This window comes from Neofelis nebulosa, chromosome 12 (genome assembly GCF_028018385.1).
Source record: "Neofelis nebulosa isolate mNeoNeb1 chromosome 12, mNeoNeb1.pri, whole genome shotgun sequence".
Taxonomy (NCBI): Eukaryota; Metazoa; Chordata; class Mammalia; order Carnivora; family Felidae; genus Neofelis; species Neofelis nebulosa.
This window is the reverse complement of record NC_080793.1, coordinates 23,436,157-23,459,190: the sequence shown is the minus strand read 5'-3', so window position 1 is coordinate 23,459,190 and position 23,034 is coordinate 23,436,157. Positions and strand designations below refer to the sequence as shown.

The window sequence follows — 23,034 nt, the reverse complement described above, 5'->3', positions numbered from 1 at the left end:
GGCAGAACCTGTGCCCAGGGCCAGCTCTCCAGATCCTGCTATTTCTTATGGCTGTGCCACTTCTTTGATCTTCCACGATGGGGAACTTGCTAGTAATGTTTGGGATTTTAATATGAGGGGAATAGAGACCACAGAGAACTATACAGGGAGAATTGGACAAGGCTGGCCTTCTAAAGCATGCCTGTGAAGTAAGAAGATTCCAGGATTCCTTCTGCCTTCTTCTCCAGGGATATATCTGCTTGTAGAACCTTGATATAGCATATCAGTTATTTTAGAATTTTCACTGATGGGAAATGATTTCTGCCAGAGGATGGTGAGAATTCTAAAAGTACATTCAACTCAATTTAACAAGTAATAAGGAAACAATTATTGTTATATATAGTACCTTGTTTATAAAATACTCTTGCATGCATTTATTAACTACTCGATCCAGGCCATCATTACGTAGAATACAGGATGCACACGTACGTAACAAATGGGATAATTAACAATAGGGTGCCTGCCTCCAAGGGACTCTCAATCTAGAAAGGAAGTCAGTTACCCATATACATTATGGCACAGACCATGTTCTATTGCAGAAGCATAAACAGAGTATAAGAGCAGAACAAGAGAGAGAGAGAGAGAGAGAGAGAGAGAGAGTTTAAGTGTGGGAAAGAGCAGCCACTTAAGCAGGAGACAGGAGCACGAGACAGAAAGGTTAAACTGTGTTCAGGAAACAGCATGTGGGCTGGCAGGCTTAGAGCATGATGGGAGACTGGGAGTGAGGTGGAGAATGGGAAGAAAGGTTTGAAATGTGGGCTCTGGCCAAGTTGTGAACAGCCTGAGTAGGTTAAACGTGTTCTTCAATCAGTGGGAAGTCATCTAATTATTTTAGAGGAAGGAGACCAGTGATATGGTCAGATATATCTGTTGTCAAATTAACAGACATTGGGTGGAAAAGAGTAGGAGGCACGTGTGCTGGTAGGAGGCTCTTCCGGAGTCTAGAAGAATAACGAAGGTCTGAACAACACCTGCAGGACTTGGTGCAGGGAAGACAGATACAGGATAGATACAGGATACATACAGATACAGGAAGACAGATACAGGAAACATCCTGACAGATGTCAGGATAAAACCATAGGAGCTAAATTCTAGAATGTAGCAGTGTAGTAGAATGCGTTAAGATGTGACAGCTTGAGGAAGGTGTCTAAGATAAATAATAATGGATAAAAAAAACAGTTAAAAACAAGACCATGAGGAGGTCCAGGGGATAAGAATTAAAATTTTTGATGCATTTGAATAACCTGGGATTATTCTAGTCTATCTTATGTTTTATTTGCTATTTGATCTAAAACCAATGTTAAATAAATAAATACCTATTTATAGTATCTATCCACCCTGGAGAGAGAATGAGAGAGACAGAGAGAGACAGAGAGACAGAGAGACACACAGAGAGAGAGAGACATTTACATATGAATACTCAAATCAAATAAAATAAACGGATTTAATCCAGTTTAACCTATACCTCCACAGGGTAGGAGAGAAAAATTAATGTTGCTAATCTTGAGATAATTATTCAGTCTTTCACATATTCACCCCTTGCCAGGGCTCTTCCTTCCCTTCTTCCTGCTTCTCCCTAGACGGCAGGGGAAAAGGGACTTGGATACATGCTGTGGTGTCCTCTGGAACAAACCCCTACCCCATTCTCTGGTGAAATCTACAGCTGGAGAACTCGTGATCTCATCTCTTGGCTTTGTTAGGACCCAGAGGATCCCCCTGGCTGGCTCGGCACCTTTGAGGCTTTGAGGCTCCTCCTGTAACAGCACAGTCCTCTACATCTCAGTCACATCCTTCATCAAGCCCCTCTCTAGAGTCTACTTTGCAACCTCTGCAACGAGGTCACCCTGTCTCTCCCTACGAAGGCGGGCCTGCTGAATTCCAACTCAGCTCCTTCCTCATCTGGAGCCTGAAGTAACTTCTGGATCACATTCATGTTATATAAAATCCAAGAGAGTCAGACTGATTGACCCAGCTCTGCTGTCTACCCACCCACGTCATGCTACCATTTTTACACAAACGTGGCCATCCCATGTCAGAACAAGGGATCCCTATAATGTTCCCTGCTTCTAGTTCCAAATAAGTCAGGAAAACTCCCTCTGCTTTGGCTTTTTCCTTAATTTATACCGCCCTTCTAGGATTTCGGTCAGAGAAAGGAATCTATAAAATGTATATGTGAATTCTTAATTCCTCTGCCTTCCACCTTTCCACCACATACCAAGCTGGAGGGACTCCTGTTTAGTGTAGCAACCTTCAGAGCCTATCATCATAAATACAAAGATGAGGGTGAAGGCAATGAGAGGGCAATAAAGAAGGAGAACCTAATATAATGGGTATATCTACATCACACCAAGGCAGATTCACTGCATGGACATGATCTTCAAATGCTGAAATGACTATAGAGCATGACTGTTACCATCTTGTATACAGCAACATCACCCCTGCATCCCTGAGCTAGCTCTAAGGAGAGCCTGATCCAACTCCATTAATTAGTGGAATATACCAACAGAAGAGGATGTGATACTAAAAAATTAATGATATCTTCTGGTGGTAAAAAGAGCCTTAAGTTATGGCAAGCAGCAGAGAAAGGCAGGGTCTCAGGATGGAGGGAGAAGTGGTCTTAGGCATCAATACCGAGTGAGGATGGAGGCAATCAGCAATGGTAGCCTGGGGGGAAATAGCAGAAGTATCTGCATGAGGGAAAAGATTGTGGAAATGCATGGATTGGCACACAGCAGCAGAGAGGACTAGAAATCTCCTAGAGCAGCAGAATTGAAAGCAGATGAGAAGCAGTGACCTAAGTAGGGGTAACAGTCATCTAGACTGTAACCAGCAAGGACCTGACTGTAGCCAATGGGCCTGGCAATGCATACTTAGCAAGTGTTAGGTGCTGTAACCGATGTGAACCCTTCTGCACATGGGGAGAAAAATGTGACTAAAATGAGTGAAGAGGGACTCCCTTAAGGAGCTAATTCATAAAAAAAACGACACGATCTTTCTGTTCATCCCCTGATCTGTTTTTCCTGTTGGGTCCCACTGACTTTGAGGCTTGAAGCTCCCCTACCTTTCCTAAAATTTCCCCAGGCAGATCAAATGAGAGTGTCTTATGAGTGCAAGGGAATAGGACTCTGAACCCCAGGAGACATCTGCCATTTTCTCTTCCTCTCCTCGGCCCATTCTTTTTAGTTAAATCTGCTAGATGCCTCATGATGATCCCAGTGCCATCACTGAAAACTACCTCTCAATCCTGGGGTGCTCCCTGAGGCAATATCCCAGGAAAGTGAGGCCACGTTGGTGAAAAACAGATCCATGGAGCCACTTAATTCAGAATCATTTTAAAGAAGCTTGGTCTTATGCTCCCCAGACCTCCTGGCGCTTGGATACGGCATCTGCTTTCTGCATTCCTGCTTTCAGCCCCCCTCCTTTGGCCTCAGAGGTGCAGAGCTTTGAGTCAGACATGGTGACTCCTTTTGACTCTCTGGCAATGCTTCCTTACCCAAACTCTCCTTGCTCTCATGTCAGCCATCCCCATCCTCCCCTAGTGTTCTGTAGTCAACGGCCTCCTTTGTCACATTCTCTGTGTTTCACTTTGAAGCTTTTACTCCATCTGTTTATTTACTCATCCCAGCAGGAAAACTGGGAATGGCAAAATCTGATGTGGTGCTCAGGATTATGTCTAATGATATTTCTAGCGCGTGAAGGGAAACAAAAAAATAAAGATCAGCCTTCATTTTCCCAAAACTCTTCCATGTGTATGTCCAAATCCTTATATGTTGTTCGAGAAATGTGATAGACTTCTTTCTGACTCATTTACATTTGCTGTTAGTCATCAAACGAAGTCAGGAGAACTTTTGGAACCTCTCCCTATGAACCAGGAAGTTGCATTTCCTTCCAGCCACAACCTTGAAAGGCTCAAGTTACAATTTAAAATCACCAGGATGCTGGGTATTTGGCCAGGTGCCTTCTCTTTGTCATTAGAACCCTCGGCCCTATGACAGAGACCAACAAGACAGCCCATGATCCCTGTAATGAGCATCATTCTGAGCCAGGTGCCACCAAAATAGGCACAGGTACTATTTCTACCAAACATTTAAAGAAGAATTACCACCGATGCTTCTCACACTCTTCCAAAAACTGAAGAGGGAGAAATGCTACAAGACTCATTTTACAAGGCCAGCATTACCCTGACACCAAAGTCAGATTAAAGGATACAACAAGGAAACTACAGACCACTTTCCCTGACGAATACGGATGCAAAAATTCTTAGCAAAATATTAGCAAGTCAAATTCATTAACATATTAAAAAGAGCACTTATCAGGGTGCTCCATCAGTTGGGCATCCGACTCTTGATGTCGGCTCAGGTCATGATCCTAGGATTGTGGGATCGAGCTCCACATCTGTCTCTGTGCTGAGCATGGAGCCTGCTTAATATTTTCTCTCTCCCTCTGCCCCTCTCCCCTGCTTGCTCTCTCTCTCTGTCTCTCCAAAATAAAATACAAAAACAAAAAAAGGCACTCATCATGACCAAGTGGGATTGATCCCTAGGATGCAGGGATGGTCCAACATATGCAATTAAATAAATGTGATACGCCACATTCATGCAAAGATAAAAACCCTATGATCATCTGAATAGATGCAGAAATGCATTTGAAAAAGTGCCATATCCTTTCATGATAAAAATGCTCAACGAACTAGATATAGAAGGAACATACCTCAACACAATAAAAGCCATCTATGGCAAACCCACAGCCATCATACTCAATGGTGAGAGGTTGAAAGCTTTTCCTCTAAAATCAGGAACAAGACAAGGGTACCCACTATCACCACTTCTATTCAACATAGTACTAGAAGTCCTAGCTAGAGCAGTTAGGCAATGAAAAAAAATAAAAGGCATCCAAATTGAAAAGGAAGAAGAGGGGCACCTGGGTGGTTCAGCCTGTTAAGCGTCCGACTTTGGCTCAGGTCATGATCTCGCAGTTCACAAGTTTAAGCCCTACATTGGGCTCTGTGATGACAGCTCAGAGCCTGGAGCCTGCTTCAGATTCTCTGTCTCCCTCTCTCTCTCTGCCCTCCCCCACTTGTACTCTGTCTTTGTCTCTCTCTCTCTGTCTCTGTCTGTCTCTCAAAAATAAATAAAACACTTTTAAAATTTAAAAAAAGAAAAGGAAGAAGTAAAATTATCTGCCTGCAGATGACAGGATCTTACATAGTGAAAATCCTAGACTCCACCAAAAAACCATTAGAACTAATCAACAAGTCCAGTAAAGTTGCAGCATACAAATCAACATATAGAAATCAGATGTGTTTTTATACACTAACAACAAAACATCTGAGAAAGAAAAGAAAATCCTCCCATTTACAATGACATCAAAAACAATAAAATACTTAGCAATAAGTTTCACTGAGAAGGTAAAAGACCTGAATGCTGAAAACTAAAAGAAAAGATTTTGATGAAAGAAATTGAAGACAAAAATAAAAAGATATCCTATTTTATGAATCAGAAGAATTAACATTGTTAAAATGTCCATATCACTCAAAGCAAGCTACAGATTCAATGCAATACCTATTAACATTCCCATGGCATTTTTCACAGAAATAGAACAAACAATCCTAAAATTTGTATGGGATCACAAAAGATCATGAACAGCCAAAGCAATCCTGAGAAAGAACAACAAAGCTGGAGACATCACATTTCCTGATTTCAAACTATATTACAAAGCTATAAAATTCAAAATAGTATGAAATTGGCATAAAAACAGACACAGACCAATGGACTCAAGAGCCCAGAAATAAACTCCCATGTATATAGTCAATTAATTTACTACAAAGAAGCCAAGAATACACAATGGGGGAAGAACAGTCTTTTCAATAAATGGTACTGGGAAAACTGGATAACCATACAAAAGAATGAAACTGGACCCCTACCTTATACCACACACGAAAAGCAACTCAAAATTGATTAAAGTCCTAAACATAAGACCTGAAAAAAAACATAAGCAGTAAGCTCTTTGACATAAGTCTTGGTGATGTCTTTTTGGATATATGTCACCAAAAGCACAAGCAAAAAAAATGATCAAAAATAAGCCAATGGGATTACATCAAACTAAAAGGCTTCTGCACAACAAAGGAAGCCATCAACAAAATGAAAAGGCTTCCTGGGGCGCCTGGGTGGCGCAGTCGGTTAAGCGTCCGACTTCAGCCAGGTCACGATCTCGCGGTCCCTGAGTTCGAGCCCCGCGTCAGGCTCTGGGCTGATGGCTCGGAGCCTGGAGCCTGTTTCCGATTCTGTGTCTCCCTCTCTCTCTGCCCCTCCCCCGTTCATGCTCTGTCTCTCTCTGTCCCAAAAATAAATAAAAAACGTTGAAAAAAAAAAAATTAAAAAAAAAAAAAATGAAAAGGCTTCCTATGAAATGGGAGCAAATATTCTCAAATATCTGAGAATATCTGAGAAGGGGTTAATATCCAAAATATATAAAGAGCTCATACAACTCAAGAGCAAAAGACAAACAATTCCATTTAAAAAAAATGGGCAATGGGTCTGAACATTTTCCTAAAGAAGACATATAGATGGCAAACAGGTAGATGAAGAGGTGCTCAACATCACTAATCATCAGGGAAATGCAAATCAAAATCACAATGAGGTGTTACCTCATACCTATTAGAATCACTATCCAAAAAAAGATGAGAGTTAATAAGTGTTGGCAAGGATGTGGAGAAAAGAAAACCCTTGTGCACTGTTGGTGGGAATGTAAATTGGTTCAGCCACTATGGAAAACAGAATGGAAGGTTCTCAAGAAATTAAAAATAGAGGTAACATATGATCCGGCAACTCCACTACTGGGTATCCATCCAAAGGAAAAAAACCAGGACATCAAAGAGGTATCTGCATTCTCGTAGTTGTTGCACCATTATTCACAGCATATGGAAACAGTAGATACCAGTTACAAGATATGGAAGCAACCTAAGCTTCTGTCAACAAATGGATAAGGAACATATATACATATATATAATATCTTATCATATATCTTCTAGTATCTCATATACATATATACATACAATGGGATACTATGCAGCCATGATAAAAAAGGAAATCTGGCTACTTGTGACAACATGAATGTCACTTGAGGGCATTATGCTAAGTGATGGAAGTCAGAGAAAGACAGATATATATCACTAATATGTGGAATCTGAAAAAGTCTAACTCATAGAAACAGAGAATACAGTGGTAGTTACGCCATGCTGGGTGGTGGAGGGAAACAGATGTTGGTCAAAGGGTACACACTTCCAGTTATGAGATGAATAAGTTTTGGGAATAAGTGATTATAGTTAATAATACTGTATTATACTGAAAGTTGCTATGAGAATAGATCTTAAGTGTCCTCACCACAAAAAAGAAATGGTAATTATGTGACAGAATGGAGGTGTTAGCTAATGCTAAGATGGTAATCATTTTGCATTATATAAGTATATACCTTCAACTTAACATCATATGTCAATTATGTCTCCATAAAGCTGGTGAAAAAATAGACCCAGGGGTGCAGGGGAGGAAAAGCTTGTATTTTCCATTCTCAGTGGCATCAACAGGTCCCTCCTGTAAGACTGAGGTTCCGAGTTCTGTCTATCTTTAGCCAGCCTGAGAGTATAGGAATGAGTCTGTGTTCCCATCCCTCCTCTAATATAAGCCACTCACTCTAATCCCCACCATTTGCAATGCCCCTTCTTTGGACTGACCTCAGGGTCTGGGGTGTCCAGTCACTCAATTTAAAACTCAAATAAATATATATGTAGCATATCCAAAAATAGGCATAGGGAGAAATACGATGTGGTAGTATTGGAGTTCCCCACGCCCACAACGGACCACATATTTTTCGACTCTGTATTTTAGGAGTTGATGTTTCACACTATTACCGAAGGAAAAAAAAAAAAAAAAAAAGGAAGTTTGAAATATTTTCACAATGGATATAGCTAACTGAATGTACTAACTACCATGGGTCATGGTCTCTCTCATGTCTTATAGTCACATTCCCGTGTCCCTGCAATGTTCTTCCCAATAAAGAGACACATGGTGATGAGTAGGGGCGCGTGACCACCTCTATCACTCAGTGCTTCGTCCAGGATAGGTAGAGTGCTCTTACCAACAAAACAGCACTGCGCCCTCGTGCTTGGTGGTGGCTATCTGGTTTCAAACTGATTAAAGGTGTTTGTTTTTGTTTGAAATGAAAGGGAAAAGAATATACGAGTAACAGCCAGTAGCCACACTAAATTGCTACCAGCTGTCCTGCAGTTAGGCATAAGGAGCGAGCATTCTTTTTACAATTGGGCAGCTTTCTCATATTAAAGTTTACTGTGTGTTTTAGAAGACAGCCAAAATTTTACTGACTTTTCCAGATAAATTTAAGGATACTGAACATATTGACGACTGTTGGAAATTTTGGGAATTTTAAAAAATCTAGTTTTGAAATCAAAGCACTTATTTATAATTACGACGTTCTTGGAATCCCCGCCTGCTCCCCACCCTCCTCCCAAAACAAAATGTGACTGGGGGAATATCTGTTAGAAACACATGGAAGGCCCTCTGATTCTGTTAATATTCTCAAGACAACCAAGCATCCTTAAATGAGTTTCATTTTTCTTTCCTTGCTTGTCCACAAAATAGAAGCCTATCTAAGCTGAGTACCTCCTCCCAAGTACTATGGCTGGGTTCTCTTTGGCACTGACTGGCACATCTTCACGGTATTGAATCCTCCTTTTATATCTCAAATTGAGGGCTCTTTCATATACATAACCTTGGCCTCTGGTATTTCAACAGGTTTCTCTGCTCAGCTGCTATTAGAACCTGCCTTTACCCCTCCAAATTATATACCATTTTCTCTAGAAGAATTTCCTGATGACTCCTTTCCTCTTTTCTATCTGCCCAGTGGCAGAGTTGTCTTGTGGTTTGGGTCCCGTGGGTGCTTTATATAGGCTGGTCTGTCACCTTCAGGCTTGATACAAAGTCCCTTGGTGGCTAGGAATTTAAAGCTGCCTGGGCTGATAATGGCTGAGGTGGACCCAGCCTGAAAAGGATAGTTCCTGGAGACCCTGTTTGCTCTTCATCTCCTCCAAATATGCCTGTTAATGCAGTGTCTGGCATCCTAACTGAAGAGAACTTTCCAGAAACTTAGGAATTAGAGATATCAAAGCTATTTCTTGCAAATCTTAAGGTTAAAATGTACTAACTTTTGTTTCTTTTCCCCTTTAATGTGATTTCCTGTGGGGCCTTCCTTTCCTGTTAATAGAATGGAGGTAAGATATCTCTGTCACATCATGTTTTGTTGTGATTTCTTGTTTGCCATTTATTGCTATTTGCCAAATACTGTAATCTTTCAGAAACCTTCTAATGAAGATAGGTAAAGTCTATTGAATACTTACTATGTATGCATCAGACACTGTGCTAAGAACTTTACATGCATTATTTAAATTTATCCTGGGGCACATGGGTGGCTCAGTTGGTTGAGCGTCTGATCTCAGCTCAGAGCATGATCTCACGGCTCATGGGTTCAACCCCTGCATCGAGCTCTGTGCTGACAGCTCAGAGCCTGAAGCCTGCTTCGGATTCTGTGTCCCCCTCTCTCTGCCTCTCCTCCCATCACACTCTGTCTCTGTCTCTCAAAAATAAAATAAACATTAAAAGAATTAAATTTATCCTCAGGACTTCCCTATGAAATAGGTACTATTATTAACTCCTAGCGTACAGAATAGGAACTAAGAGAGTTTCTTTGAACTGGAGAGTTCCAGTGACTTACACAAATAGTAAGTGACAGGCTTGGAAATTGAACCCAGAACAGACTTCCCAATTTCCACTCATAGTTTTATCCTGTAGATAAGAAAGTATCACCTTGTAATATAATATTTTGCAACTTACAGTGTTTTATTTTCAGTAAAATTGATGGACTTTCATAAAACTCTGAAGTGTCATAACTTTTCATCTAATTTTACAAGTAACAAAACTGAAATTCAGAATTATCAATAATACTGATAATTATAATACATGTGTTGTGGTGACATTTATGATCACCACTTTTTTTTCATATTAACATTTCAGTGACTTTATAGGCCAAGACCTCTGAGTATTCCTATTCTTTAATAGAAGGAACCTGATACACTAGGAGCTGTCCAGACCACACAGCTGGCAAACTATAAAGCTGTCAATCTGAGCTCAGGTAGACAGACTCAAGAACATAGACTGGTCACTACTCTACTAACCCAGATAGCACAGTTACTGAGCAGGACCTAGAACTCCAACCACTGATTCTAAGTCCATGGAATAAAATAAGTCATTGCATTAGAAAACTTGGTTAGTTCTCAATCTTGTGCCAATTCATGCAGTTTTGATGCATTCATTGCCTTATCACAGTTCTAAGAGATAGTCCTGTCCCCAAGGATTCTACAGTGAAACTGAGTATCTACTGAACAGATATACAACATAAATGTGGTAAAAGTTAAATTAAAACACGGGCTACCAAGAAAAGAGATGCCATCTTTCCTTCACATGCCATTCATTCCTCCTGTCCTTCCTATGCATTTTTATTTATTTATTTTTAATGTTTATTTTTGAGAGAGAGAGACAGAGCACGAGCAGCAGAGGGGCAGACACAGAGGGAAACAGAGAATCTGAAGCAGGCTCCAGGCTCTGAGCTGTCAGCACAGAGCCCGACGCGGGGCTCAAACGCACCAACCGTGAGATCATGACTTAAGCTGAAGTCAAACACTCAACCAACTGAGCCACCCAGGCATCCCTTCCTATACATTTTTAAACCACTCACTCTATTTCTGACATTATATTGGAATGCAGAAAAACAAAACAACTTGTATGTATTCACTGCCCCCAAGGAATTTACATTTTACTAGGGGTGTACGTGCACACACACAGATTAACTACAAGACAACCTAATAATGGAAGCATGAACAAATTCCAAGGACTCAAGGACAGAAATAAATCATTCAAATGCAAGTAAATGCAAATGAAAAATTTAAAGCTAAAGAAAAAGTCCATACTATTTTTCACCTGTGGTAACGTAAGCACTCTCGAACTGCTGGTAGAGGGAAAACTGCTGTAACCTCCCTAGAGAGCATTTGGCAGTTTTTATTAAGAACCTGAAGACGGCTGTAGCTATTGATTGGATAAACCCACTTTTAGCAATCTATTTTAAGAAAATAATAAGTGTATGAGCAACAAAACTGAAAACAGTATTATATTTGTTAGTGAAATTTATGAGTAATGTCAGTATCTACCAATAAGGGAAACTGTTGTGATTAAAAACCATGCTTTTGAAAAACTATAATAGAACAGGTAAATGTTTATAATATCAGGCTAAGTAAAAATGCAGGATATAGGAGTGCCTGGGCAGCTCAATCTATTGAGCGTCGGACTCTTGATTTCAGCTCAGGTCATGACCTCATGGTTGGTGAGATCAAGCCCCACATTGGCTGTCAGCATGGAGCCTGCTTGCGATTCTCTCTCCCTCTCTCTCTGCCCCACGCACATGCGTGCACCCTCCCTCTCTCAAAATAAATTTTTTTAAATGCAGGATACAAAAATATATTTACAGGATGATTCTAAATATACTTACACTGTATATACAACTATATATTATGTACATACACTATATACAGTATATGTAACACTATATATGCTTATGTATTTACTGATTATAACTGATATATGTACAAACATGTAAAATACACAGTGTTTATATATTTGGCTAATATAATTAATTTTCAAATTTTTACTTAAAAACTTTTTCTTCTTTACATCATCATTCCTTACATCTTTATTTTACACAAAAACTAGGCATGAATTTCAGCCCGGAGAACTACAAGAGGTGTTTTTCAGAGGACATCCTGTCCTTCTTGAGGACACTGGATATGGCATTTCAGCAAAAGGACATTTGATCTATGTCACAGAGCAGGGGTTGGCAAATGTCTTCCATAAAGGCCCAGATATTAAATATATTTGGCTTTGTGGCCACACAGTCTCTATTGCAACTGCTCAGCTCTGCTGCTGCAGGGTAAAAAGCCGTGGGTGACTCATAAAAGGTTGAACATGACTCTGTTCCAAAAAAATGCTACTTATGGATACTGCAATTTGAATTTCATGTAATTTTCACTTCTTTTGATTTTTTTCACTTAAAAATGTCAACACCATTCTTAGCTCACAGGCAGTAGGCAGAATTTGATCTGTGGATTCTATTTGCTGACCCCCGCCTTAGAGAATCAATTATATACAAAGATACTAGGCAGTTAAGAATAAAAATTATTCCAGTTTGCTTTGGACAGTGGAAGGGGTATTGAACCCGCCATCACACTTGTTAGGAAAGTGCAGTTGCTACATAAGGGAACATTTGCAGGGCAGTTCCGCCTTATCCACAGGTGATACGTTCCAAGACCCCCCCCCCAGTTGACGCCTGAAACACAGAAAGGCCTGAACCCTACATATACTATGGTTTTTTCCTGTATATACACACCTGTGGTAAATTTTAATTTCTAAATTAGGTGTAGTAAGAGATTAACAACAGTAATAATATGACAGAACAATGATAACGATATACTGTAACGAAAGTTGTGAATGTGGCCTCTCAGACTATCTTATTTGCCGCACTCACCTGTCCTGTGATGCTGTGAGAGGACAAAATGCTTAGGAGAGGAGGCAAAAAGAGGTGAGTGACGCAGGTGTGAAAGTGTGGTGTGACCTGTGACCTTCTGCTGCTGCGTCAGCAGGAGCATCTGCCTCTGGCCCTTGGCTGACCGCAGGTATGATACCAGGACAAGCAAAACGGAGGATAAGGAGGAAACGCTGCCCCAGAGGAGAGCTCTCAGCCGTGCCCCGCCCAGGGAGGGTGGAGAAATGTGCGAGAGTTTCCACTGGAGGAGCGGGGCTGCCTTAACCCAAACTAGCCTCAGCTGGCCCTCTGCAGGTGCCCCCCCCGGGGGCAAAGTAATGTGTGTTCAAAGGGAGAAGAGGTCTCCTTCGTAGAAACTGTAAGATCACATTTAAAAGTGCTCTATCCATTCCTTGATTTCTCTTCCTGTTGCTTCATTGTTGGTGAACAGGTAAGGGCATTAAAAGGAAGCTACTCCTGAAATCATTTGCTGCACTATATGCTAATTTGGATGCAAATTTTAAAAAGTAAAATTAAAAATAAAAAAAAATGCCCTACTGGATGTGATTCCTCTCTGTTAAAGTGGAGAGAAATAAGAGTTAAAGGTGTAGTGAGGCTCCTTTAAGTGTTCAGTTTGACCAAGCAGAGTTGTGTGTTTTAAGTTAAAGGAGGGACCTGAGATCATATATCCATTGCTGTCTCTGAGAAGAAAAAACTTTACAGCAAGGGAGGTCAGCCAGGTTTCATTTGTCAAGAGGCAAGAGAGGGACTGGCTCCACGTGCAATGTGAACCAGCATTTTTGGAGCTTGTCCGGCAGACCATTCCAAAATAACCAGCATTCTGTGAACAGATCCCTGTGACCTCTGCCCCACTGTTCGTAGGACGGCCAGGACCCGCTGCTTTCGGGGTTGCTCCATTTGTAGTCCCCAGAGCTGTGAGCAGGGAAACACAACTTCAGTTGAACAGGGAGGGGTCTCGTCATTTGCAAAAGAGAGCGGGAGATACCCGTGGAGATTTTTTGCATTCATCTTGTCCCCCAGTTTTTGCCGTGAGCTCCTGTTAAAACGTTTAAGTGATAGGGTTAGGAGGATGAGGAACAATGGCCCCACGTGCCTCCGGCTCTTGCCTCTAAAAATTTGATCACCACAAAAAATTACAGGTTTATGAGTCTGCAAAAGAGAGAGGAAAAAGAAAAGTTGTTTAAACTCTGAAACTCCGGGCAGTCTCTGTATATGTGTATGTGTATATATCATTATACATAACATATATGTATTTGGTCCTGTATATCCTTGACCTTGTACAGCTAATCCTAGCATAGATGTATTTCCAAAGCTAAGTCTTTAATGCCCCTAGGAACATCACAGAGGCACAGATAATTAGTAAGAACCATGTATGTTGTATTGTATGGTTTTTTTCCCAGCAGGCAAAGGGTTTTCACAGGTTACTTCTCTGCAAGCTGGTAGAAAGAACCGAAATGACAACCAAGATCTCATTTCTATTCAATACGTACTCTGCTGTTTTTTCTTTTTTCTTTCACATTATGTAACTAATAAATAAATGAGGACTCAATACTATCAGGCCAACTGAGGTTGTTTCAAAGATTTTTCTTGGCTTTTATTAAGACAGCCAGGAGAAATACACACAAAGAGATTGCTTATTAATTGCCATTAATCCTCATTTCTGAGGCTATTTTTATTAATTTTTCTTTTGTATACCTTTTCCGTTTGTTTGTTTTTTTTGCTTATATAGTTAAAGGAAAAAGCATGAATTTTTTAATTCAAAAACTACCTATGGAAAAATAAAGAGAGTCATTCAATGGTTAATACGTGATGGCAGAACCTGGATGAATAATGTTCAGCCAAGAAACACTAGGGGAAATATCTAACTTTTACGTGACATGGTTTTTGTTTTAAATGAAAAGAATCCCGCCTGCTTTTATCTATCCCCCAAGGTATTATACCAAGGTATTATATTAATATGTGAGACCATTTGGTAAACCAGTTTGAAGTATTTCTGGTTATTAGGTATTATTCTTCAATTTCTTAGAGCCCAGCATCCTTGCTTCTCTTGAACTTTCTTAGTGTTACCATAGGCCAAGTTTCCTTGGGTGTTAGCTCAACCTTATCTGGCCCAAGTTTTCAAGAGAGTTTTCTGTTTTCTTATTCAAGGCCTTTATTTAAAAATATTTTTTAGGGGCGCCTGGGTGGTTCAGTCGGTTAAGCGGCCGACTTTGGCTCAGGTCATGATCTCACGTCCGTGAGTTCGAGCCCTGCGTCGGGCTCTGTGCTGACAGCTCAGAGCCTGGAGCCTGTTTCAGATTCTGTGTCTCCCTCTCTCTGACCCTCCCCCATTCATGCTCTGTCTCTCTCTGTCTCAAAAATAAATAAACGTTAAAAAAATTTTTTTTAAATAAATAAATAAAAATAAAAATATTTTTTAAATACTTAGTTATTTTTGAGAGAGGGAAACAAAGCGTGAGTGGGGGAAGGGCAGAGAGACGGAGAGAGGCAGACACAGAATCTGAAACAGGCTCCAGGCTCTGAGCTGTCAGCACAGAGCTGAATGTGGGGCTTGAACTCAGGAGTGGGGAGATCATGACCTGAGATGAGGTCAGATGCTCAATCAACTGAGTCATCCAGGCACCCCAGGCCTTCACTTTTAAAATGAACTATGAACTAGAAGTAATGCCATAAAATCATGCTGGCTAATTAGTAAAAGGCTAGTATGAATTAGAGAAAGATTCTATATTATAAAACATTATTTCAAAGTATAATATTTCTTGAAAATTCACTGTTTTACCTGAATGAGCTGTATACCATTTAATAGATTTTCTTTAAACACTGGTCAATGATGGTTTCTAATCCAAGTATCAATTGTTTGAATTCAAATGGGGTCTCTTCACAATTTAAAAATTTCCCACAAATTCCAACTTAATTTTCTTAAAATCCTTTAAATAAAGATAATGAAATGTGAAGTTCCAACAGTTGTACAAATCTAAATGAGAATAAACTTAGTTTTTTGTCATTGTTAACAATATAGATCTGATGGAAAGCATAAGAACATGTTGAGACCGTCACAGTGTCTACATATAATAAGTGCTCAATAAATATGTGACGGGGGAGTATAGGAGTCATTATCTTAATTCCCAGCATTCCGCTAGGGGGCAGTGGATGAGTGCAGAGAGTACCAGCAGTATTTTTCCATTCTGCCTATTATTCTCCTCAGTTGTTACAGCAGATAAGCTTTTAACCTTATTTTTGTGCTAGCTCTATAGAATTTAGATTTTTTCTTCATATATTACCCATTAACACACAATCTGAGTTCCAAATAATTCCTTACATCACTCAACAAATTAGAACCTTGGGGCTCTGGGTGATCAGATGACACTCCCCAAATCATGTGAAGAGAAAATAGCAAAGCTAAAGATGCTACTTAGCTCCTTTGAAAGCCATATCCAAGCTTCCTCCTCCCTATGTGGTTTCTTTTTCTTCTTTAATGAAATGCTGGGAAGACGTCTGAGTGAGAGAATCTGAGGATAGAAGGTGTTGCAAAGATGGCACGTGTTCCACAAAACTCAGGTATTTAATAATCATAACACATAAACTATGTTCAAAAACCTGGCTCACCACAATTATTATGCTTAATCATTTGTTAATCATCACAATGAATATGTTTTTAAGATGTCTTTTACTCGCTTAAATCAGCTCCATTTGTAAGAAGCATATGAGGTGGCTTACCTAAGAGTAGTTAAGTTCTATTTATAGTGTAAATAATAAAAACACTCAAATCTATTCAGTCCTTGATAGTTCTCAAAGCTGTCCACATCCATTTTCACATACAATCTTATAATAGCCCTCTGGAGTAGCTGGAGGTGATATAAATACAGCTGGAAATGAAAACAGTATTCAGATAGAACATTTCAGCCAATTTGCTAGTACAATCTTCTCCTATTTCTGTGATGCAGAGGTGGAAATCAAAAAAAAAAAAAAAAATGGACCGAAGGCTAAGAAACACCATGTGATTGGGTACGTTGTTCATTTCTTCTTTCAGTAAATTACAGAAAGATAACAAAGGCTACTGCGCCCAGTACAGAGGGGAGGTATGTAATGCTGTCCTGGCCAGAGACGCTCTTGTTTTCTTCAACAACTCCTATGCACACCCTGAGGAGGCCCAAGAACTACTGGTTCACACGGCCTGGAATGAACTGAAAGCAGTGAGCCCATTTTGCCGGCCAGCTGCTGAGGCTTTGCTGTGTAACCACATCTTCCAAGAATGCAACCCTGGAGCAGTACCTACTCCTACACCCATTTGCAGGTAAAATAAAAGAAGAAAGACATGGGAAAATTCTTTTGATTGCAAACAGGAAGAGTTTTCAAAAGAAGTTGTCATGTGCAACAAAAAAGGCAAAAGGTGGCTTTTGCCCAAAATAGAAGGTAATTAATTGGACAGAATTCCTACCATCTAACTCCCTGATGACCTCCTATAATACAAGGACTCTAAGCTTCTAGAAAATGTCATAAAAGGTACAATATTCTCTTATACTTGCTATTTTTCATATTGTTGTCATATTCATAAATATCCCTACTTTCTATGAAATAAATATATACAACCTGAACAAACATGGACCTCATGAGTAAGCTAAGATAGCGAAGAGAAAATGTCCGTTTCAAATGTTTCAGCATGATTTGCCAATGAATAGGAGATCTTGGTGAGCATTTCAGAGTATTATTTTATATCATATGTATATTATTTTAAAATACATTCCACCCAATGCTCTTACTGAAGTACTAACACCCTTTCTCATGGTGGGGGGGAGGGGTTGTAATAAATAGTTATTTCTTTAAAACCCCCATACTCTTTAAACATGGAAATTCATAAATCCATATTTGATAGAATTATCTTTGCCTTTATTTACTTCTTATGGAGAAAAGATAGGAAGCAATCTGGCTTTTGAGCCAAATAGAATACTATTTTCAAACACTATTTGTACTTCTTTCTAGATACATGTGACCTTGGCTAACCAGTTTCCTCATCTGTAAAAGAGAGAGGATTAAAAGATCGGTTGAACCCGTGGTATACGTTAGAAATGGACATTGTTTGCTTTTGAAGAAAACACATGAAAACTACCAACACAGCACATTTCCACCTCTGTTTTGATAAAACCAGGCCATTATTTTTAGCTTTTACATATGATTGCATCATCATATATCCAACTACCTGGTAGAGATCTCTGTTATTTATCCCTCATGCTCACTGTCATTTGTATCATAGAAAATCTTTCTGTTTCTTAAGTTCTCAATTTTGATTCATCTCTTGTTCAGCTAGAGTAGATGATTTTTAGAAGATTACACGTAAACATTTTTCACCATAATGTTGTGATCGTGTGTGTGTGTGTGTGTATTTCTCACTGACTATTTAGGTCTTAAGTTGCATTCAGTTTTCCTCAAAATCTTGTGCACTCTAATTGTTTTTTGGCTGTGTTGTAATGAAGAACATATAGGGCAATCCTGAATTTTGTTCCTTTGTAGGGAATATTTTTCTCTTGCCAAATGGTAGGAGGATTCTTTTTTAATCTTTGAGATTCACAATACTTGTCAAATTCATCTGGGAGTAATTCTTTTTTCATTATTTTCTTTTCTATAATTAATATAAAAATAACGGATAATGTACCTTAATTATCAGGTTTACCTCCTTCTTGTCCTAACAATGTTTTCTTTTAGTATATCTTTGAGTATTTTCCATTTTTTCTGTGCTCTAGTTTTCTTATTGGGAAACATTATCCGAACTCTGGGTTTCTTCCTGGCTCTTCCGTCTCAGCTGTCTCCTCATACATCATTTTCACTGTTCATGCATTCTGTCTGCATTCAGTTTGGACTTGTAAAGTTTTCCTCTGTTACTTGTTCAATGTCTTCCAGTGACATTTCTTCACTGATTTTAATGACAATTTTACTTTTGGTGTTGATTTCACTTCTTTGTGGTCTTTATTTTCTTCAGTTACTACTATGTTCAAGTTAACTTAGTTTTCAGTTTATTTTCCATTTCATCCTGATTTTTTTCCTTGCAAAAGACTCTTCTATAGGGGTCATCTTTAATACATGGCAATGGAAGCAAAACAAAACAAACAAACCTTTCTCTAATGTGTTCTTCCGATTAGAATAAAAAATAGCTTTCCAGGGTATTTGCTTCCTCCACATGATGTGGGCTGTGGAGTTTCTTTCACCTGCCCCCTATTGATTTTTGCACAGTTTAACTGTGCTGTATGAATGCAGAAAGTTGTGTTTGTGTGATCCCGGGGAGGGGGGTGGGCAAGGCATAAGCAGAAGCAAGCTAAGTAATTCTCCTCTGGTTTTTCAGGCTCTCCTCTGGTTTTCAGAGGCTTGAAAGCCTCACTGCTCTCCCTTCCACTGCGGATACATCAAGAATTCAAAATCCTATTGTTGTTCTCATGACTCCTATTGTACCCTATCACAGTCATTTGCAAAGCCCTTTCATTCCACACATGTTCAGTTGGCCCTTACTGACAGGTGGTTGCCCAGAAAAGTGGCAGTGTAGGCATGACTATTTTAAAAAGACACCATTATGACACAGATATGTATATGCACACACATACATACACAACCACAAATTCCTTCCTCGCTGAATCCTTTAGCTATTGAATGAACAACATTGCTATTATCTCTAATTTCTTTAATAATCTCTAATTTCCTTTTATTTTTAATCCAAAATGTCTTACTTTGGAGTTAACCAGGTTTCTCCTATGTAGTCTTATCCTATTTTTTATAAGATAAGCTTGAATAAGTATTAATGCACAAAATTATAATTAGTATAACTAGTCTTTCTTCAGTCTCTTCACTTACAATAAAACACATGAATGAACATAACATTTCATATTCAAGTAGACATTACCCTGACTTTCTCAGATGGAAGCATATGCGGAAATGGGACAGGGGGTGGCTTCTCCAAGGCCAGGGTGGATAGGAACCATATGCCCTCCTGTAACCTGGCAGGAAGGTGATGTCTTCTGTTCTGATGGGCAAAGCATTCAGACAGGCCAACTGTGCCCCTCAGTCCCTGCCCATTAGCCCTGAGATTACAGGAGAATCTCTCAGGCTAGACACTGATTGACAATGATCTATGACTTTTATTATGTGTATTTTTTAAACTCAATGCACCTTGTTTCTGTGCCTTTGTATTTATTTTACTATGAATATGAGGGAATGCATATCAGGGATTTCTTTTGAGCTTAAAAATTCTTTTTCCCCCTCAGTAGTGTTAGCTACACTATGAAAACCAAACGACAGCATTTCGTCTCAGGGATATACACTATATTTCATAAAGTCTCACATTATTTACAATAAAGGATCCTTTAAAAATGCTTTTGCAAGAGCAGACAATGTACTGTGATGATATTTTTGAAAATACAGAATCTAGGCTCTGCCACCAATTTGGCTTTAATATGCTATGACTCATCAAGTTTTGTTCTCCCTGAAATATTTTAGAGAATACTGCCTGGCAGTAAAGGAGCTCTTCTGTGCAAAAGAATGGCTGGCAATGGAAGAGAAGACTCACAGAGGACTCTACAGATCTGGAATGCACCTGCTCCCCGTGCCAGAATGCACCAAACTCCCCAGCATGCACTGGGACCCCACGGCCTGCACCAGACTGCCATATTTAGGTAACAGAGTTCTCTCAATACTTTAGAGGTTACAACAAATTTACTATTTTGAAGAAACTAAGTTGTGAGCTTAAATCTCCTAATATTTCTAAGCATTTCTAACTTATTTTTTGAGTTCTGCCCTTTTTAGAGACCTAATCACAGAATCCTACTGTCCACCCTAATTGCACAGGTCAGCATAAGAGTTTACTCCATTTGGTTCAAAAAGAAATTAAAGAGCACTTTTAACTGCTGCTTAAGATCTTATTTCATAAGGGGATCTTATAAAAGCTTGTAACGGTTTTTGGAATGTGCAGAGAATGGCTAAGAAACCTCATATTATGTCAGATGAGTGGAATAAAAGAATAAAGTCCCCCTTCTTAGCCAACGAAGCAGATTTCTAAGCATGCAAAAATAAGCCACATGGTTGAAAGTGCTGATCTCACAAAACAAAGCTGAATCGCTGCATGTTGTTTAATGAACTTCGTTTGTAAAGAGCTATGTTGTTAGCCCTAACAGCTGGTTTAATTTCAATGACACAATCCTTTCTCATTCGAATGCAAAGCATGTTGACCAGTTGTATGCTGAAAAGCTGAAAGAGAACTTGCATTTCTTAGCACTCTCTCACAGAATATGTGAGATATCTGGATGCTCATTTAAAACAAATTTTTATCCTTTCCCCCTCAGATTATAAAAAAGAAAACTTAACAAGTAAGTAATTTTGTTTGTGCCCTTGAACCCTTATGTGTATGTAATTGGATTCGTGCATGCGTATTTACACTCCTACTACATGATGTCCAGAACAGGATGTACGTCCCTTCTCAAAGGCTGTTTTCCTCTGCTTACTGGGGTAAAACATGAAGGAAGATCATCAGAGATCTCAGTTTACAGCTTCTAATTAGGCCATAAAGAGCAGCATATTTAGTGAATGATACAAATGAGATCCCCTACCCCAAGGTTATAACTTCATTTATCCTTTCAATGGCCACAAAATAAGCAACTGAAAATGCCACCTTCTGATTTTGCATTCTTGATTTTTATACCATCTAATTATTTACAGATGAAAACAAGTATTTATTTCTTCATTGAGCCGATTCATGATCTTCATTTGTGACAAGAGATCTTTCCTTTGGAAGATATGTTTTTTAAGACATCTGATTTCCAATATGAAGTTTACAGGGTCAAATCAAATGTTTGGGGTTTTTTTTAATGTTTAATTATTTTTCAGAGAGAGAAGAGAGAGACAGAGACAGAGCACAGGAAGAGAGAGAGAGAGGGAGACACAGACTCGGAGGCAGGCTCCAGGCTCTAAACTGTCAGCATAGAGCCTGATGCGGGGCTTGAACCCATGAACTGTGAGATCATTACCTGAGCCGAAGTCGGACACTTAACCGAGTCACCCAGGAGCCCCCAAATCAAATGGTTTTAAAAGTGGATGCCTCCAAATCCCTAGGAAGGAACTCAAGATGGTTGCTTGCAAAGAGAGGCCTAGACACGAAGTTGAATCAGATGATGCTTTAACCCTACCAGAATGCAGACATCTTCAGAATGAAATTGGAAGAGTTTTTCATTTCAACTAACTTCCTCTGATTTGAGCTTTCTAGGGCTTCAATCATACTCATTTCCTATGAGGTATATTCTGGGCCTAATTGCCTCTGCACCTGGCAAAGTGCCAGGCCTTGATTTTACCAGCTTCCTTCAAGAACTAAGACTTAAAAGTATAAAAACAAAGAATGCCACTGGTCCCACTTGAATCACTCCGCATTAATAAACAAGAGCGGTATGGAAACCCTATAAATCTATTATTCTGTAAGCCTGTCAAATTGTTATTTCCAAATTGAAGGAAGGAAAAAGAAATGCTTCAATCCTTTGTCATATAAGTAGCTAAAGCCTACTTTGACTGGACTTTTAATTGGCAACGGTGGTCTTTGTTACCCTTTGTTTACTCATTCATCCATTCAAGCACTCACTGGGGGTTTACCATGTGGAAGGTGCCGACCTTCAGTCCTAGATCAGACAGGGACACACACAGAAAGCATCCATGGTTCTGCCTTGTATACCGATTATAAAAATTGTTAGCTACAACTAGCTAACAATAAACCAATTTCCTACTCTTAACCTATTTTTATGAAATCTTTGGTACATGTCAGAAAATGAACTCCAAATGTCATAAACGGATCATTTCACCTGACCATGTCATGGAGAATTGTCTAAAAGTATGCTCCCTGGTTAAATGCGATTATTACTGAAGAAACCGGCTTGAGCTTTTCAGGCAGGTTGCTAGCTAAGCAAAGAAGTCATCCTTATTCAGTCGAATATTATAAAGCCCTCAAATATTTCTTGAAGTTTCTTGATTTCTGGGTAAACTCTATAAAGGATATTGCCAGTTCACTTAGAAGGGCGACAGAAGATTTTTTTTTTTTTTTGCTTGAACACACACAGTAAGATTTCAGTAGTTTTCATTTGTATAACTTCTTTTGCTGAAGTGAAATATCTTTTTGAGCTGGCGATGTCTTTGTACTATTTACTTTGTCTGCTGAGCAGACATCTCACTATTCCTGAGTTCCACAAGGCTGCACATACTTCGTGTGTTTCCTCAGATGGCTTTGTGGGTGACAGAGTCTCTGTTTCCTTGCAATGTTCAGATTAGCTTGCTTTCACCTGTAGAGTTAAAAGGTAAACGAGCTGGACATAGCCTTGA

The 23,034-nt window shown here is 39.4% G+C and overlaps 1 protein-coding gene and 1 long non-coding RNA gene across 2 annotated transcripts in view; one reads left to right on the top strand and one right to left on the bottom strand.

The window, feature by feature from the left end:
- The window catches only part of MUSK (muscle associated receptor tyrosine kinase), a 97,552-nt gene that overhangs the window by 60,618 nt on the left and 13,900 nt on the right, over positions 1 to 23,034 (top strand). The window contains exons 8-10 of the mRNA XM_058694595.1: positions 7,452 to 7,458; positions 16,730 to 16,993; positions 20,179 to 20,354. Coding sequence (XP_058550578.1) covers positions 7,452 to 7,458; positions 16,730 to 16,993; positions 20,179 to 20,354 — 447 coding nt within the window. The remainder of the gene's footprint in view (positions 1 to 7,451; positions 7,459 to 16,729; positions 16,994 to 20,178; positions 20,355 to 23,034) is intronic.
- LOC131491507 (uncharacterized) overlaps positions 1 to 23,034 on the bottom strand; it is a 100,452-nt gene that overhangs the window by 69,203 nt on the left and 8,215 nt on the right. The window lies entirely within an intron of this gene.